General features: G+C 41.5%; 1 protein-coding gene across 1 annotated transcript in view; it reads left to right on the top strand.

Annotated features, from left to right (window-relative positions):
- Positions 1-16,705: 16,705 nt before the first annotated feature.
- LOC124795805 (atrial natriuretic peptide receptor 1-like) overlaps positions 16,706-18,488 on the top strand; it is a gene marked incomplete at its 3' end in the record, with an annotated part of 376,775 nt that continues 374,992 nt past the window's right edge. The window contains exon 1 of the mRNA XM_047259887.1: positions 16,706-16,819. Coding sequence (XP_047115843.1) covers positions 16,713-16,819 — 107 coding nt within the window. The remainder of the gene's footprint in view (positions 16,820-18,488) is intronic.

Below are 18,488 nucleotides of genomic sequence, written 5' to 3'. Positions count from 1 at the left end.
TTCTCCCATGCCCACCCCAAACACGCACTGTTTTCCATGACTCAATCCTGTTGGTCGGTGATGTGGAATGAAAGAAGGCGATTAGCGTTTAACGTCCCACCGTTATTAAGGTCATTAGAGACAGAGAACAGCTTCGGACGGCACAAAGATGGGAAAAGTGCTGGACCTTGGCGACTATGAGGAGCATTCCAGCCATGTCCAATTAGAGGTGTTAGATAACCGCGGAAAATAGTAAACGTGAATGGACAGATATTTGAATCCCAATATGTGGGTGTTTTTACTTCATAAATTTTTAGTTTCTACGATCCGATTAGTTACGAGCGTTGATAAACTGGCGATCTAAGCCTTGTGGGTGTAAAGAGACACTTGAAGTGAGTTTGAATGGTGAAAGATACACTGTCAAGCATGCTTAAATGTGTTTGTCGTCAGCGAGAAACTGTAGCGAATATCTTTTCTTGCACTGTGAAAAAATTATTAGGTGATACAATGCGCGAGAACCACAGGGATAACACAGTAATTCTGAAACCGTCATCACAGTGGACAGTTTCCAAGCAACAGTACCGAGAAAAGTCGATAAGTGATTAAGACACATAGGTTCTAAATTCAAATCGTCACTCTTCGGCCTAGTCTTACGTTACCCTGGTTTCCCTACATTCTCTACATCAGTTAAACTAAAATTTAACGCCACGTCTCATTTTCTTCGCCATCCGTGTACAAGTGAGGTAACGCTCCGTCTCAGTTGATTTTTGTGCTAAAAATCGTTCCTCTGTCTATATTTATTACTGTGGTATTATTCGTAAGTAAATGAGAGTTTGGTGTTCCCAGTACAGGAAAGACAAACATGTTTAGTGTTGGTAATATGTAATCTAGCACAAAGAACTATATTTAGGCCATTTTAGTGTAGTGGCAGGATAGGTCAATGCTGCATTCAAGTAGTATCACAGAGAAGGACTCTATTTCATTAATAAGTAGCAGGTCGGAAGGAAACCGATAATATTTCACAATGTTTGAGAATGTTATCCTCATTTTTTCGTACCACTTAATGGTATTTCTGTCTCCCATAAATGACACCACCGACTCTTCCAGCTTTTATGAATTCTTTATGTATTTTACCCTTTTAATTGTGAGTGCAAATGCATAAGAACTGTTTGCATTGATTTGATCGTGATGGACACAAAAGCCTTAATAAATTCAAGGAAAGGCATTGTATATCCACTTATAAGTACATTGTTTAACACTATTTGCCATTTTGTCTGCACGTTGTGTTCACTAGTGACCATACCATGTGTAAATGTGCATGGCATGTGATATTTGGTACATATTTACTAGGAGAATGTGTCCAGAACCGTTTGTGTAGGTACATGAAAATGAGTAAAACATAGGAACTGGTAGGTATTCCTAAATAAAGTACTTATTGTAACCAAGTAACCGGGTGGGAATGTTACTTTGTTTCTTTGCATGGTGAATTTAATTTGGTTTAATAGCATTCGAACAAAATTAAAAATGTATTCGCTGCTCGGTTAGAGGAATGACCAGCTTTCTGTACGGTACGAGTACCGTAAAATCATGAGTAGAATTTACGCTGTTCCCAGCTATAACCAGCTACTCCACTTATCTTTTACTTTTGATACAAGAGCTAAGCAAAGAACTGAAATTATTTTTATGTATAGGTCTGTGATACAGGACACGCTCAGACGAGAGATGCAAAAAGTAAGTAGTAGGTAAATGAAAAACTAATGATTTCTGAGTCTACTAATTTGAATTTTGTTGATACTGGAATTACCAAGCACGTATGATTTTTTCCGCCCTCACATTATGACCGACATAAAATACTGTTTTCAAGAGGCTGTATTTTCCTTGACAATGGCAGTCTCTTGCTTATGAAATTACACAATGTAATTACACCTTAAAACGGTTTACAACTGGCAAATTTATTGTTGTATAAGCATTTTACTTCCAACATATACCATCCATTCGCAAGAACGTAAATGTCAGAAGGCTGAATGTGGTCACCAAAGATAGATGCATACTTGTGTCGTCCATCGTGCCTCCCAGACTGACGAGACAACCGAGGGAATGACACGAAAACATTCCCCAAACTATAATACTGTGAAATGTTCAAATGTGTGTGAAATCTTATGGGACTTAACTGCTATGGTCATCAGTCCCTAAGCTTACACACTACTTAACCTAAATTATCCTAAGGACAAATACACACACACACCCATGCCCAAGGGAGGACTCGAACCTACGCCATATAATACCCCCTTCTCTGGCCTCGGCCCTTCCAAAGGCTGTCGGTGGATGTTTCCTTTCATTACGTTTCATCCCGCCCAATGTAGCATAAAACGTAATTCAGCTATAAAGATCAACTGTCACTAACAATGGACGTCCAGTCGCGGTACTGGAGAGCAAATTTCAGCCTTCGTCACTGATGAACAGCAGTCAGCATGGGTGAATAAATGAGGCGCCTGCGCCAAATGTTCGATTTATACTCTTCGGGGCGACACAGTTGCACTGCTTTTCGCCTGTACACGTTTCCGCAACCATCGTTCAACCCTCTCATCTACGGCAGTGTTCACCATATTTACCTCGGTGCAGGTTTTGGGTAGCACCATTTTGCCACGCATGGTAGACTTTAACCACAGCGGCACAGAAGAAGTTCACAAACTTAGTCGTTACGGAAATGCTTCCATCCTTGGTCCGAAAGCCAACGATCGTTCCCATTTGGACGTCAGATAACGCTCCATTTCCGCATTGCGACAACGTCTGCACTGTTTTCCGCGTTCCCCCGACATGCTTCATTTACGCTCCATTGCTAGTGGTTATTGCTTATTGACATAGAACAAAGGCGGTGGTCACATTAATGGGACTGGACCGTGTATGTTTTGCAGGAGGTGCGCCACAGCTCGTAAGTATTTTCGTCTGGAGACACTTATAACACACCAATTACAGAAACCCTAATAAACAAGTTTTTGTTGTAAAAGAAATAGGAAAATTAGTCATCTTGACAGTGACGGCAGCTAATGGAGACAAAATTTACACTTGTGATAATTTGACCAACAGGAATGTAATGTGGATAATTATCATGAAATAGAGACTAAATGAAAGAATATAATAGGATACGCAACAAAAACATCAAAGAAAGAATTGCAAAATAATTTATAACGAAGGTTAAAGCCCAGATGGTAAACTGGCGAAAGCTAACATTTACCATAGAAGAGAGCTGTAGCCGCATCGAGAAGGAAGCTCTGTGTGACTACAATGTAACTCGGAAATGCAAACGTTAGCTTCAGTTGCTATCTAGTCGCTCTCTACTACTATTGCGGTAGTAGTATACATGTAAGCGCTACTAGACTGTTTTAAGCTAATCGGAAGTTTAAAAGTTTTGCAATATAGACTGAAGTATTATTCAGAAGTCATACTAAAGTAAAGTCATCTTTATCGTTAGAAAGATAACGGGATACGGAGATTCGCGACGAAATTAAATCGTGTGAGATTTGTGATGGGACTTAGCCTTCGTGACACTGAATAAGCACGAACATTCAGGGACATTCAAAAAGAAAGATCGCCGACAGAAAAACAATTATTAGTCTCGAGTAGGTAACAGACCATCGCAAACACGAAGAACGTACAATTGCGCCGAGTTGTCAGTGTCGTTAACGACAGGATTACTGATGCAAACGGAAACATTCCCTGAGTGAAAAATCGGTGTGCCTGCTCAGCGTAGGGACAATTAATTACAAAGAACAATAAAATTGGATTCAAACTCTAATTCTTCATGTCGCCTACATAATTGAATAGACATTATCATGTGTATTAGTGAAAATTAATTGACTAGTAGAACATTATAAAGTGAAAAGTGAATTCATGATTATTTAACAGTGAACAGTCATCGATTTGTCCCAAGATTACGACGCATTCTGAACCAAGGTTAACTGTATGTTATCTCTGGAATTACGTCGTGTAGTTATTGAACACGTCACGTAACGACGTCTTGACGACGGAATTACAATTTTATCAACTTAACATCCTCGCAATTCCATAATGTGGCTACGATTTGGGTGATGGGCTGAAGATTCAAGACTTTATATTATTAATATTCAACATCCATAATCTAACCAGGCCTAATAAAAAGGACTACAGTTAGCCAGTTCGCGCAAGCCTAAAGGTCTGTCGCGAGCTCACAACAAAAGAAAACTAGTGGTCATTATTTCAGGTCAAGGGAGTTATCGCGCCATCGAGGGATGCAATTGCCGCGTTTATCAGTGAAGAAGCAAGAGCGGCTTACACATTCTGACGTGCCGCTCTATTGAAAGACTGCATCTGAAATATGACCAAAACCCGCAAGGAGTTTGTGTTTTTCTACTAGTTATAGGGTAGCATTGTCGTGAGCGAGGGACGCCGTTCCACGTCATACCGACTAGAACAACCATCACCACTGAGTCGTTTCAATTCTAAGGAGACCCGACGTCACACACTTTGCGTGTCACTCAGTATGTAGAGTGCAACCACACGGAAAACTGGAACCTGATAGTAATACGTAGACGACCATTAACAGAGGCCACAAGATATTTTTTAAGTTATTTGATACCATGTAAACTATTATAAGTGACTAAGACACCTGAAGATGAGCTTAAGATCGAAACCGGTTGTAAATGAAGAATTATTAATCAGCAGCTCCTGGTAGTTTTAGTATTGTATGCCAAGTTTTACGAAAACTCTTGAATAATATGTCATTTCATATACTTTCTCCAAGTCACGTGCAATAAAATGTAAACGTCAGCATTCTTGGAATAGTTATCTGAAATTTTCAGTAAATGGGATGATAATGTCAGCAATCAAGCAAGAAACAAAATGGAGATGTTCTTCGAGATCATTTTTCAAGAGAATAAGCCCACAAAACATGTCGATGTGCCTTTGATCTAGCAAGGGACTGCCCCTACTGCTCATCACCGATTTCGTCCAAATTTTTGGTATATGCAGGGGTTGTCCAGAAGCGGCAATTTTGACGCGGGTCGTGTGAGGCATGAATCATTTATGCTAGCGTAGTTTCCAGGTGATGGAAAGAGTACAGAACGCTAGTCGAGGGTCGTGTGGTCGAGTCGTAAAAGGCATGTGAGGAAAGGCAAAGGAGAATTTGGGATTGCAAATAAATTTCCCATAAGGGTTTGTAATGCGTTTACGAGAACTCCGCATGTAAAATTTGATGCATTTTATTCTACAGTCGATGTTTACACGTGCAGAGGTGATATCGTAAAATCGAGGGAAGCAGTAATTTTCTCGGCATCTCGCATAGGTTATAAACGCCGCATTTTTACAATTGCATGTTTGTTTTAGAGTTTCTCTAGAAAAACAAATTTGATTTACAGTCATAAATGTTCTCTCTCATCGCACTGTTTGGCAGCAAACCACGCGTAATCTATCATTTCGCATAAATTTTGGGGAGCATAGCTCGTGATGGACAATGGAATGTACTTTGGTACATGTGGCGCTCGCTGTATTATTCAGTGGTTTGGTATTTAACTAATTTCTAAATGAAAATGATAATCTTATTTTATTACACTGAGTAATTACTACATAATTTTTCTCCCGGCTAAAGATTTGGTCAAGTTGCTAAAGAACTCCAAGTTAACGTCATGTTAAAGTGTTGTCAGTAAGTTGTGTAAGTGTCACTAAATCACAGTTCATACAATAGATTCTATACAACTATTGATTAAGATGGAAGCAGTTATCTTCAGCAAAATGATCATTAAAACCACCGAATATCAGCCGCGAACAATACTGACGTATGTTACCTGAAGCAATATTCTTCGCAACTCGTGCGTAATTAATTTCGGCTCCATACATCAGCTAGAAAAGTTTGTTATAACGATCGTGCTATGAGCACTGTTTTTAAAGAACCAATCTGATTCGAATTATTTTCATTAAAATGAGTTCGGGACCATCGGTGCACATTTATTTTTACACATTTGTATTACGTTCAGCATTTATGTCTGCAGAGTTGCGCAATTTGAATTTGCCGCTGTGATAATTGTGAAGATGGCGGCAGACAATTGATAGAGACTTTCTATTGTTAGGGCAAATAAGTATTTTAAATGCTTATTGAACTTTACAGAAACTCTACTTTTGTATTGTGCACTATTTAGACTTCATCAAGCAAACATTTGATTTGTTTCTAAGGAAAACACAGACAAAAACGCGATACAAATCACTATCATCAGTGGCTGCGCTCGTTGCAGCGGAAAGAAATACTTAACACAGATAATGCTTACTGAGAGAGGAATTAAAGTTACAAATTATTATTCACTCATGTTTATAATAATAATGAACTCTATTTTCAAGTAATAATTAACAAATAATTACAATTTCATAACAGACCTTAGTTTGATATGCGTCTTGCGAGCTGAGCCTACAAAAGCCAACCAACAAAAGGTAAAAACAAAGGAAGACAAACGCAGATCATAAAAGGAATTTACAATTATCATTGTCTTTGTGTGATACACATCGATATGTACAATTACATCATAGAAGATTATATAAATAATTAATTCACTATTTTTTCATATGTCGAATAGACAATGTTTATAACTGCTAGAGGCATAATTTCCTCTCGTCGCATGTAAAATTTGATGCATGTTATTCTACAGTCGGTGTTTACACGTGCAGAGGTGATATCGTAAAATCGAGGGAAGCAGTAATTTTCTCGGCATCTTGCATAGGTTATAAACGCCGCATTTTTACAATTGCATGTTTGTTTTAGAGTTTCTCTAGAAAAACAAATTTAATTTACAGTCATAAATGTTCTCTCTCATCGCACTGTTTGGCAGCAAACCACGCGTAATCTATCATTTCGCATAAATTTTGGGGAACATGGCTCATGATGGACAGTGGAATGTACTTTGGTACAGTTTTCGGAATGTGATTCCTTCTTCTCTCTCTATGAGATAAGAGCAGTTTTGACGCTGTTTGATCAAATTGTTTACCTGAAGATAAAAATAAACATAGCAGAGTTACATTAATGGAGTGGATTTGGGGGAATGACGTTAATACTGCACGTCGACAATCCTCTTTAACTTGAAACATCTCTTCGTATAATTGGGGATGTATTAGACCTCTCCACGAGTTAATTAATGAGAGAATTTTCTTCTCCAGCACATAGGGCTTCACCACATCAGTTAAAACATTTTCGTTTAAGGTTATTGTAAGTTTCCCAGATATCTATGATGTAATGAGGAATTCCTATATTTTGCAGCATAGGCTACACATCCACCGTTTTTTGAACTGTCAGTCCAAAAGTGCCAGTGCTCTCTCGTAGGCATACGAAGTCCTGTACTCTTTAATTGCAGTTCCTTCGTGGTCACTATAGATTCAGTCCTATCTTAGAAATTAATTTCAACCTCAAATCTACTCTGCCTTTTCTTTTCTTGCCTGTTATGAAAATATTAATTAGTACCATTTATTGAGTATTATTTCGATTCATTTGCAGTGCAAGATTCCATGCACCCACTAACACTCAAATTACCGAACTACACTCTTTTCTCGGCGCCAATAGATACCTGCAAGCTACTCTAACATAAATGGCTCGTGCCACACCGAGCCGCGCCAAAATTGCTATTTGTTTTCTAGATGTGTGGCTATCTAGAACTCCCACTTCCATCACTTTTATTTCTAGCTAAGCTCTGCATATACCACAAATCTGGAGTAAATCAGTGGTACCGAGTAGATGCGGTCCCCTTCTAAGTACAGTAGGGCGCTAAAAATATGAGAACTGAGTTTCCGTAAGTTAACATTTTCCTGCAGAATAGCCTTTCTATTTTCTTCACACCTAAACGTCAGTACGGACGATTTTTTGTCACTAAGGTTCCCTCTAAAAGCACGACAAATATCAAATTGAATTTTGTGCTCAATCATGGTTGAGACTATGAATTTTCAGTGCAGTGTGTGGAGACATCTGGTGTGCAGATTGCCTAAGTGTTGTTCTCCGCTGCTCTCATGTTTTCTTTAGCGTGTGACGTCTTTCACGCTGGCTGCCGTGGCGGCTGTCCATCTTTGAATCTCTCACATCTGTGTAATTTTTATCCTGACTGTTTCGTGAGTGAGGTAGAGGAGACTGTGCGATCTGGATCCTGACATTAGGTTTGTTCTGAAGTCTCGGTTACTCACTTTTTACGGTTTCGTACCTCAGTCATTAATGACGGAGTCCTTAGAGGACCACTTTATCAAGCTAAAATTTAGGTCACAAGCTATTGTCTTCGGTCCCTTAGCGATGTAGAAAGATTTAAGCTTCTGAGTCAATTCTACCAAAAGATACGGAAATATACTCTCAAACTCACTGAGCAAAACCTATAGATGCACTATCTATATACATAATAAAGTTTGTACGGAGCCTTCAGAGCGTGAGTGCTACTCGCACTTGCCCGTTTTTTCATAAAACATCAATCTTCTTCCACATCTTTTTTATCTTCTTATATCACAGATAATGAAAATGGTTTTAAACAAATGAGTCATCTATTTCTTAACATTCGACAAATAATTTATTTATTTCCTTTCGGTTGAGAAATGTTACTTTTAGCCTGAAATCTCACGTTATGCTCGAGCTAGCTGCAAATATGAACTGAAGATGTTGAATCTGAATCATACACACGTCGTAACAGAGAAAGATAACTAGTTAAAAGATATAATATGACTGTTGTTAAACAGTTGGTTTTTGCAAAATAAATTCACATTTTCGACATCAGACTAACTATTGCAAGTGTACACAATTACATAAATGATTTTATAAAATGAAAGAACTTTTTGAAACAATAGAATTTTACAATATGATTCGGATGTGACAGAACAACAATCATCACTGTTAGTTCGCAAAAAACGCTATCTTATACTCGTATTACAAATCACAGACACACTTATTGCTCTAATAGCAGTACAGAAATTGCCACGTTTTACTGGCTGTTACATCTTCTCCGATTATTTTCGTACTCACTCAAAGACGCGTACTCACTCATCGAAACAAAGACACAATACTACGCATGACAAGTAGCTCCACAGTCACTGACGTTAGAGGTGCACTCATTATCCCGAACCTAAATAATTTCACGGTTCTTAACGGCACGTACCGAGGTAAGGGCACCAGACAAAATATCACGCCAATACCACGTAACATCACATTTAGACGTGACAGCGACCTCAATTCGGCAAGGAGAAATCCACGAATTTCTTCAAATATACCAGACCCTTCTGGAGCTATTCATTGATGCTTAGATCCATTACAGCTATCAAACTGCGTGGAATGTTGACTACTTTTCACCCTCTCGTTCAAATGGCTCTGAGCACTATGGGACTCAACATCTGAGGTCATCAGTCCCCTAGAACTTAGAACTACTTAAACCTAACTAACCTAAGGACATCACACACATCCATTCCCGAGGCAGAATTCGAACCTGCGACCGTAGCAGTCACGCGATTCCGGACTGAAGTGCCTAGAACCGCACGGCCACCGCAGCCGGCTCACCCTCTGGTCCTAACAGTTCCATATATTTCCTTTGCGGTTAAGACTGGGTGATTTATGGGGCAGCAGTAAAAGTGCATTAGGGGTCCCTAGTTATTCACCGGAACAGGGACGTGTGCATGCAGTCCGGCGAACACGGCTGTTGTCATTTTGCGGGACGGGAGTGTTCGCAGCATACCCACCCTGAAGAAGTAAAAGGACGGGCAACACTAGGTCACTGAGATGTTGAAGTATTACACATCCTAGTTCATGCACACTGTAACCTGAGAGAGCAGACCCTAAACACGATACGAAAAACAACCCCACAAGATCACGGTATCATTTCCGGTATGAACTGCACACACTGCTGATTAAACGGCTTATTAGGTCGTCGGTGCACTCTAGGCGCTGCATCATTTGAAAAACAGACCTCTCACGACGCACCAGACCACGCTATACGCTTCCTGTCCAGCTCGTTCTTTGGCCCATTAAAGACACGCAGTATCACGTGCCGCTGTGTATAAGGGCCTTTTGGGAAGTGTCCGAGTCACCGTGTCCATTGCTTGCGATTTCCTTCGCAATATTAGCTTGGAAACTGGTTGAGATGGAACTGCATTGACAGCGTTGATTGCTGTCGTGTTTACAACCGATTGTCGCCTCCAGTTCCTCTCGGTTATTATCTTTTTCTTAATAACTCTGTGCTTACGCTGTGTTATATGGCTGCGAGTGGTACAACATTGCTTTAGACGCGTTGGACAGTCCACACTGGTAACCAGGAAACCGGCCGCCCCTATACACAGTTTGGTCATAGCCACGCCGAACACGGTACCGCCTGCACGCCAAACACGGCACCTCCTGCACGCCAAAAACGGTACCTCCTGCCATTTTCGCACGCCTCCACATCGATCGAACTTACTGCTCTGGTTCCACATGACCGCCTTGCACAAACGCTCACTTCACTGCCATGATTTACGGCGGCCGTGGAAGGTCACATAACCTCCTGGTACCATTCCCACAATATCAACAGCGCTCCGAAACGACCACTGTGCTCTTTAAAAAATTAAAATCAACAGCTTCTACATCGTCTAATTTCTTGGAAGACTTTGTTGCTAAGTTCTGATGCTGTTGAGAGCAGATTTTGTTTAAATTCTTCTTGATGCTAACATTGCGTGGTTGTTGCCTGGTTTTTGTGTGAACTAATGATGTATGCCTCTAATACTCTAGTTAATCAACGGGGTTCAAGTTATGGTTTTCAACAGTACGTTCAAGCAAATCCACCTGACTGTTTCCGCACAAGACTTCAATTACTCGTGCTTCGTTGGCAGAAACAATAGCATACCGATTCAGAAGAGATGCTTTTCCAAACTGTTGCCAAACGGGTTAAATGTATCCCACGGTCTAAAGTTTTTTCCTAAACATTTGCTCTATGTTTGCCATTGATTGTAGTTAATGGTGTAAGCCCAAACCAGGAAACAGAGTCCACGCCATTACTCTCTGTTGCTGCATCTACTACATGAATTGCGAACCATTATTTGTTATTAAAAATATTCAAATGTGTGTGAAATCTTATGGGACTTAACTGCTAAGGTCATCAGTCCCTAAGCTTACACATTACTTAACCTAAATTATCCTAAGGACAAACGCACACACCCATGCCCAAGGGAGGACTCGGACCTCCGCCGGGACCAGCCGCACTGCCCATGACTGCAGCGCCTTAGACCGCTCGGCTAATCCCGAGCGGCATTTGTTATTAGATTCTAGGCTTCCTTCTAAACAGAATTCAACACGTCGCTCTTAACGGAACAAGATCGGCAGATGTACTCGTAAAGGTAATTCCGAGAGCACCACAAGGAAGTGCGGTAGGACCATTACAGTTTACAGCGTATATAAATGATATAACAGAATGCGTCGGATGCTCTTTAAGGCTGCTCGCAGATGATGCGGTTATCTATAACAAAGTAGCAACGCCAGAAGGCAGTATCGATTTGCAGAATGATCTACAAACGACTGATGAATTGTGCAGGCCCTAGCAATTGACCCTGAACGTCAATAAATGTGACATATTACGTATAAACCCCACAAGAAATCCACTACTGCACAAATACACTGTTCATGACCTACTGCTGGAAATGGTATCTACTGTAAAATATCAAGGAGTAACTATCCAGAGCGACCTAAGGTGGAATGACTACGTGAAACAAATAGTAGGAAAAGCAGACGCCAGACAGACTCATAAAATAATCTTAAGTAAATGTAACTCACCGCAAAAGAGGTGGCTTTCAAAGCACTTGTTCGACCGATTCTTGAGTATTGTTCACCAAGCTGCGAGCCTTACCAGGCAGGATCGTTTAGTCAGCGTGAGAGCGTTACAGAGATGCTCAAGAAACTGCAGTGGCATGAGCTACAAGTGAGCCCTTGTGCGTCACGGAGAGGTGTACTAAAGAAAATTCGAGAAAGCACTTTCCGGGAAGAGTCGAACAACACATTACTAGCTCCCACATGCACCTCGTGAAATGATCACGATGAGAAAATCCGAGAAATTAGAACTAATACAAAGACTTACCAATAATCATTTTTACCACGCACCATTCGCCAGTGGAACAGGATCAGTTATTGGTACCAGAAGTATCCTCCACTATACACCCTCAGATAGCTTGCGGAGTGTTGATGTAGAGGTAGATTAAGGTTCCTTCCATTTTTGTTACTGGGTGGGACGTGAAAACAATGGCTGCTCGTTCGTTTCTTCGTCCTCTTCTTCTTCTTCTTTCTAGCCCCTCTCCATTGGAACAGTGTCCACTAATTGGATCGTTGCACACTATTTGTTATGATATAAACTTCCCGTGGATTTAGTTTTCTTGATCAAAGGTTTGCTCTTATAATGTACAGCCACCGTAATTTAGGTCTTCCACGTTATCTCTGGTCTTCAAAAAAATGTTCAAATGTGTGTGAAATCTTATGGGACTTAACCGCTAAGGTCATCAGTCCCTAAGCTTACACACTACTTAACCTAAATTATCCTAAGGACAAACACACACACCCATGCCCGAGGGAGGACTCGAACCTCCGCCGGGACCAGCCGCATCTCTGGCCTTCGACAAGGAGATTATTGAGCTGATGACTCACTGGGCAGTGCCCGTACTAAGTGTTCCATGCCTGCCTCTTCTCATTCATCGGAGTCACTTTAGCTAGGCTGTCGAATCGTTGTGTTGTTGATATGATCGACCAGACAAATGTCCAATAATCTTCTCAGTGCCACAGTGACACATTTTATCAAGACCACTAATGCGAGGTTCATCCCACGTGAGACAAGCCCAGCATTGTGAAGGAGATGATTCGTTTTACTCGCCGTGAAATGGTCGTCATTTCAAAACAGCTGTTTTATTGGGGCTTGGAAATTGCTGCCAGTCTTCTGGGAATAGGTCGATGGTGTGACGTGGGCCAAATCGGACTAGGCCCATAAAGAGTCTGCTTCAAGACTATCTGCGAAGTTTGACCGCCCGTCAGCTACATTACCGCAAGGATATGCTTTTCGACGCACCGTGGTCGATTTAACGGATAAGGTTTTGGACGACGTGAGAGCTTGGGAAAGGCTTGAACTTCCCGCCTACGCCTTGAACCTTGCCTTTAATTGATTTTATTAGTGTTGTTGAAGAGGCTGTTAGACTTCTTCCCAGTGACGCTGCAGAAGAAATTAGGCGTCGAACATGTCGCACACTTACGAGAGGCCCACCTCAGAAGAGTATCATTTCGTCCTTGGTAAGGGCCGCACTAAGCAAGCTACGAGAAGATATTCACCTGATGGTCCTTCCATCGGACAAGGGAAATGCCACTGTACTGTTACCACGACGAGCAGAAAATTTATGGCTTGCTGAGTGAACCAATGTACCGGAAGATCGATAAAGAGCCCGCAGGGAGAATAGAAGAAATAACGTCGGCGTCGTTGAATTCTTCTTTCCTTCAGCAAGAAGTTGCGAAAAGATTAAGACCTCACAGCTCTCTTACACCGTAGTAATATGGTCTTCCAAAGATCATCTTCCATTACGTCCTATTGTGAACAATATCGGAGCTCCGTCATATGACTTAGCTAGACTTCGTGCATCTTTACTAATACGTAATGTGGGGGAGTGCTCGCATCATATTCGCAAGTCCGATGACTTCGTTAGTAGACTGAGTCCGACTTCGATGTCGTCTCGCTCTTCATTGTCACTCATCAGCTTTACGTTCAACAGTGAAGTCCTTTCTCCCCTCCTGTAGAAAACTTCATTTATGGCAGTTTTTGAGGATAGGGCACTTGATGCGGCAGAACTTAAACACAAAGGCTTATGGAGTTATGTAGATGACACTTTTGTAGTGAGACCCCAAGGTGAAGAAGAACTGCCACGCTTTCTGCAGCACCCGAATTCAATCCACGAGGATATAAAATTTACGATGGAAATGGAGAAGGGCGGTCGTCTGTCGTTTCTGGATGTCTTCGTCAGTCGTAAAGTTGGTGGATTATTGGAGCATTTCGTTTACTGTGAGCCCGCACGTGCAGAACTGTATTTGCAGGCGTCTAGCTGTGACCAACAATCACAAACTAAGGGCGTCCTTCGAATGTTGATGCACCGGGCACGTGTTATATTTGATGGAGACTGACTTGCAGAGGAGATGGAACACCTGCAAGCTGTGTTCAAAGAAACTGGTTATTCTCCACATTAGATCTGCACAGCTTTAAGGAGGAAGAAATGTGACCACCCACAATATCAAGAAGAGAACGAGTGGTACAAGTCCAGGACGCTCCACCCATATTCCGGCAACATTTCGCCGAAATTAGGAAGAGTCTTAAGGAAATTACATGTCAAAGTAATGTTTCGCCCACCTACAATGACCCGTGCTCTTCCCAATTCGGCAAAGGACGATCTGTGATTGCGGAGGGCCGGAGTCTACATAATATGTTGATAGTTCAGCAAAGCCTACGTGGTCAGACAAGGTGCACAGCGCGTGAGAGGTGTGTTGAACTTCATCGCCACACTCGCTTTTCGCAGCCCAGTAAGTCAGCAATAGACGAGCATTGTATATGCATAGGACATTCCAAGGATTATTCTGCCATAGAAATCTTAGCCTCGACGAGATCCTTCTGGGATCCAGTTTTTAAGTAATCGGTGGAAATACGTTTCGCGAAAGATCTTTTTAATTGTGATAGCGCCTTTCAACTGGATAAGGAGTGGGATCAGGTGACTTCTTTAATATCTACAAAAAGGAATTTTTTATGGCTAGTGACACGTCTAGCGATAATTAATTTTGTTGGTTTCACATCTGAATTTTAACTTCGCAAGTCCCCTTTCCGACCGAGAGCGTCCATGTGATATCACCATTATGCATACGTCTGTGCGTCATAGGTGGAGCAATATTCGAAGAGGGCTCATGTATCGGCTGCCTTTGCGCATGCGTCGCCGTGCCGCTTTTTTGGTATAAAGTTAGTGACGTAAGCTAGTAATCTCCAATGCTAAACAATCACCTTAAGATAAATGAATCGTAGTCAGCCGAAATAAAGCGGCAAGAAGTCTACATCATACGGCTGCAATGTCGAAACTTCATGGAAGGTCAAGTTTCTCACTACTCTGCAGATAATAATTAAAACCCTGAAGTAATGCAACCAGTTTCAGGGAAAATACGAAATCCGATCACTGGGCTGGACTATGTACCCCACTAAGTGTTCATGGACCATAGACTGCCTGCGAATAGCTCCTAGCAACGTCCACCGACAATCTCCACAGCAACAAGACAAGAAACAGGGCAAGAAAATCACGCTCAAGTTCCTACGTAATTTATTGGCTGCAGCGAAAATCCCACCAAATCGTCTCTGGCACTAAAAACCGCCATCCAGGTACTCACTTGGCTCCACAACGTCTAGGTCTCAGCTAACTGAGCGGCTGTACAATCGCTAAACAACACACTCCACATTGGTTCGACCCCAAATTCACGATCACTCACAGAAACACACTTTCGCGACCTTATTTTGCGCACTGTAAGAAATAGCACAGTTGATTACGAAGGATTACTTTCTTGCGATATCTGAAATACACAGTGAAAACATGAGCTCCGACCCATCGAGAGCATGCCTCCTACGTCCTCCCGAGAGCTGCCAGCCGACTCCTCGATATCGCGAGCCCCTCGCTCAAATCTTTAAGCATTCCAGCCAGTCAGAACCAGGAGCAGAAGGTAGGCATTTTCATCGGTCATTGCCTGCACTCACGAAAAAGGCTTATGTGGGGTGATGTTCCCGGACGTGTCTTCTATAAGTTTCTGTGCAATGGCCGTTGGAAAATATCAGTCATTAAGTGAAATCAAAACCTGTAAGACAGCCAAGTAGGCTCCGTCGGTTTCGCGATACCATCTCCATCTTCAGTTGGCTACACTTGTTTTTATTATAGTATTACATTCTCTAGCAGCATGTCGTTGACTCCTGAGCTGCATACGAATACCTGAGTAGTTAGCGCCACTTCATATGTTGGGTGAATGACTCGAGTAAAGCATATAAATATGCTAATATGCTACAATTGGTGACATATAAGGCAAGTGAGTCTGTTGCATTTATATTTGATCTAGTCAAAGGCGTTTCGTGTCAAGAACAAATTTAAGGGAATGCTATCAAATGTAGCATATTTGCATATTTTTCTGTATTATTCAAGGCATCCACCCATCAAATAAAATGGCGCTAGTATTCTTATGACGTACAGAACCGGACAACATGCTGCTGATGAACCTAATATTGTAATAAAAGAAGTGATCGGTTTGAAGAGGAGCGTAATAGTCTGAAATCGTTCACGGCAATAAAATAGAGCTCTTTAAACATATTTGTGGCTGTTTCGTCCTTAACGTACAATCCTTAATGTAATAATAGCCAAGAAGTTCAACGAAATCCACCTCGGATTGAATAACATTAAAAGTCTTTTACGTCTCATGCAGTCCGCTGATTTCGCCCATTTTCAAGCGGAAAGGCCAAATTTTCCGCTATCAGCTTATTGTTTGTCTAATAATTACAGCCAATTATCTGAAAAATTTTGTCACTTAACAACTATATTCAAGCTTTGGACACCAGTTCAAAGAAAAAAATTTAAGCGGAACGTTGGTATTTTTATCTGCTGCCCTAAACTGATCGTATCCTTTATGCAGCCATTCGTTTTGTGTATGTTCTAGGGACAGTGATGGCGGGAAAATCCTGGAGAAATTGCTGTCGCGCATGGAGCAGTACGCCAACAACTTGGAGACACTGGTCGAGGAGAGGACGTCTGACTACCTGGAGGAGAAGCGCAAGTGTGAAGAACTGCTGTACCAGTTGCTACCCAAGTGAGTGCCGCCACACCCACCGCCATTCTCTGCTTATAGTTTGGCAACACTGCTTGCGTTGTACGGTCTGAGAATTCAACGGTTTGTGCGAAGTAGGGTTTGAATAAACATTGCTATTCGGATGCACTGGAAACTGGATATTACAAGCAATGAACGAAAGTCAGACAATCTGTGCTTTCCCTTATTATCAGTTGTTTCTTTCACAATTCACGTCTCATGTTTTTGCTTGATTTTGTAGTTTCTTTTGTAATAATTATTCATGCTCATTTATCTTAACTTTCAAGCATTCCTCACTCTAAGTTTTATGTGGTAGTTGATGTGATCTTCTGTCTGAGGATTGGTTCGACGCAGGTCTCAATGGTAGTCCATCACGAATAAGTACTGCAACTTACATCCATTTAAACCTGCTTACTATATTCATTCGTAGGCCTCCCTCTACAATTTTCACCCGCCTGCACTTCCTCCCATTACAAAATTGACAATTCCTTGATGCCTCTAAATGTGTCCTGTCAATCAGTCTTTTCTTTTAACCAGATAGTGCCATAAAATTAGTTTTTAACCATTTCTGGTCAGTGCCTCCTCATCAGTTACTTGATGTACCCATTTAATCTTCGGCATCCTTCCGTAGCACCACGTTTCAGAAGCTTCTATACTGTTCTTGTATGAAATACTTGCAAGACTACAATGTTCTTGCAGTCTGATTTGAAAGTCTACAGGTGACTACAGGTTTACGCTCTGACACCGCCCACTTTAATTTGTAAACCTTCCACTCGTTTACCCGGCCCCGCGTCTTCTAAATTAAATCTGCCTTCTGACGGTGGTTATAATTGCTAGCTTGCATTGGAGGTTTATCACTTCATCAGAATCTTAAATAAACCTTGAATACAGAGAAAAAATAATAAAATGGTGACCCTGTCATTATTGTACTCAATTACTGATGGGTGGTTAATATCTCAACATGGGCTTACTCTTTTATAAGCCCATCACTGGCATAGGACAAACAACACAAGTTAAGCGAGAGGACAAATAAATCATGAGCGAGTTCAGCGAGATAACTGAGGTCCAAACAGTCGGTACAGCTAAGACTTCATCACAGACTCCCCAGTCAAGACCAGTGCCAGTGCGAAGTCACACTCAGGATCAGTGTTCCAAATGCAACCCACTAATAACAAGAGTCAAGGCCAGAATCTCCTCTCCAGACCACAGTCTGAATCGGAAGTCCATGTCTCCCCTCATTCCTTTCTATCAAAATTCAGTAAACTTAAAAGTGCACCAATGCAACCGCCCCTCTTTGGTTTCGTGCCAATCACAAGACTTCACGAGCGTCACGCATTCCGACTGGTTTGTCTGTTCAACCTCCAAGCCAATCCTAACCAAAGTTGATAATATTCTTTTCCATTCTGGAGAAATAGTCAATCCCTGACTCGTAAATTTCACACAGTGAGGAGAAGGCGTTTAGCTCCAGAATTGTGTTCCCCACAGCGTGTTTTGAATGTTTTTGTTTAGGCTTTAAGTGAACAACACATTTATAACAGAGATCATTATCTAGACAGGCCTAACATCACAGCATGTCCGATCAGAGACCTTGGCTAACAGAGACCATTTCATAGCCACCACATATGTCGCGTTCCATCCTAAAATTCTTCCGAAGGCCCAAAGCTCCCCAAAA

Source organism: Schistocerca piceifrons, chromosome 4 (genome assembly GCF_021461385.2).
Source record: "Schistocerca piceifrons isolate TAMUIC-IGC-003096 chromosome 4, iqSchPice1.1, whole genome shotgun sequence".
Classification (NCBI taxonomy): domain Eukaryota; kingdom Metazoa; phylum Arthropoda; class Insecta; order Orthoptera; family Acrididae; genus Schistocerca; species Schistocerca piceifrons.
Note: the sequence above shows the minus strand (reverse complement) of the source record. Positions and strands in the feature narration are given on the sequence as shown.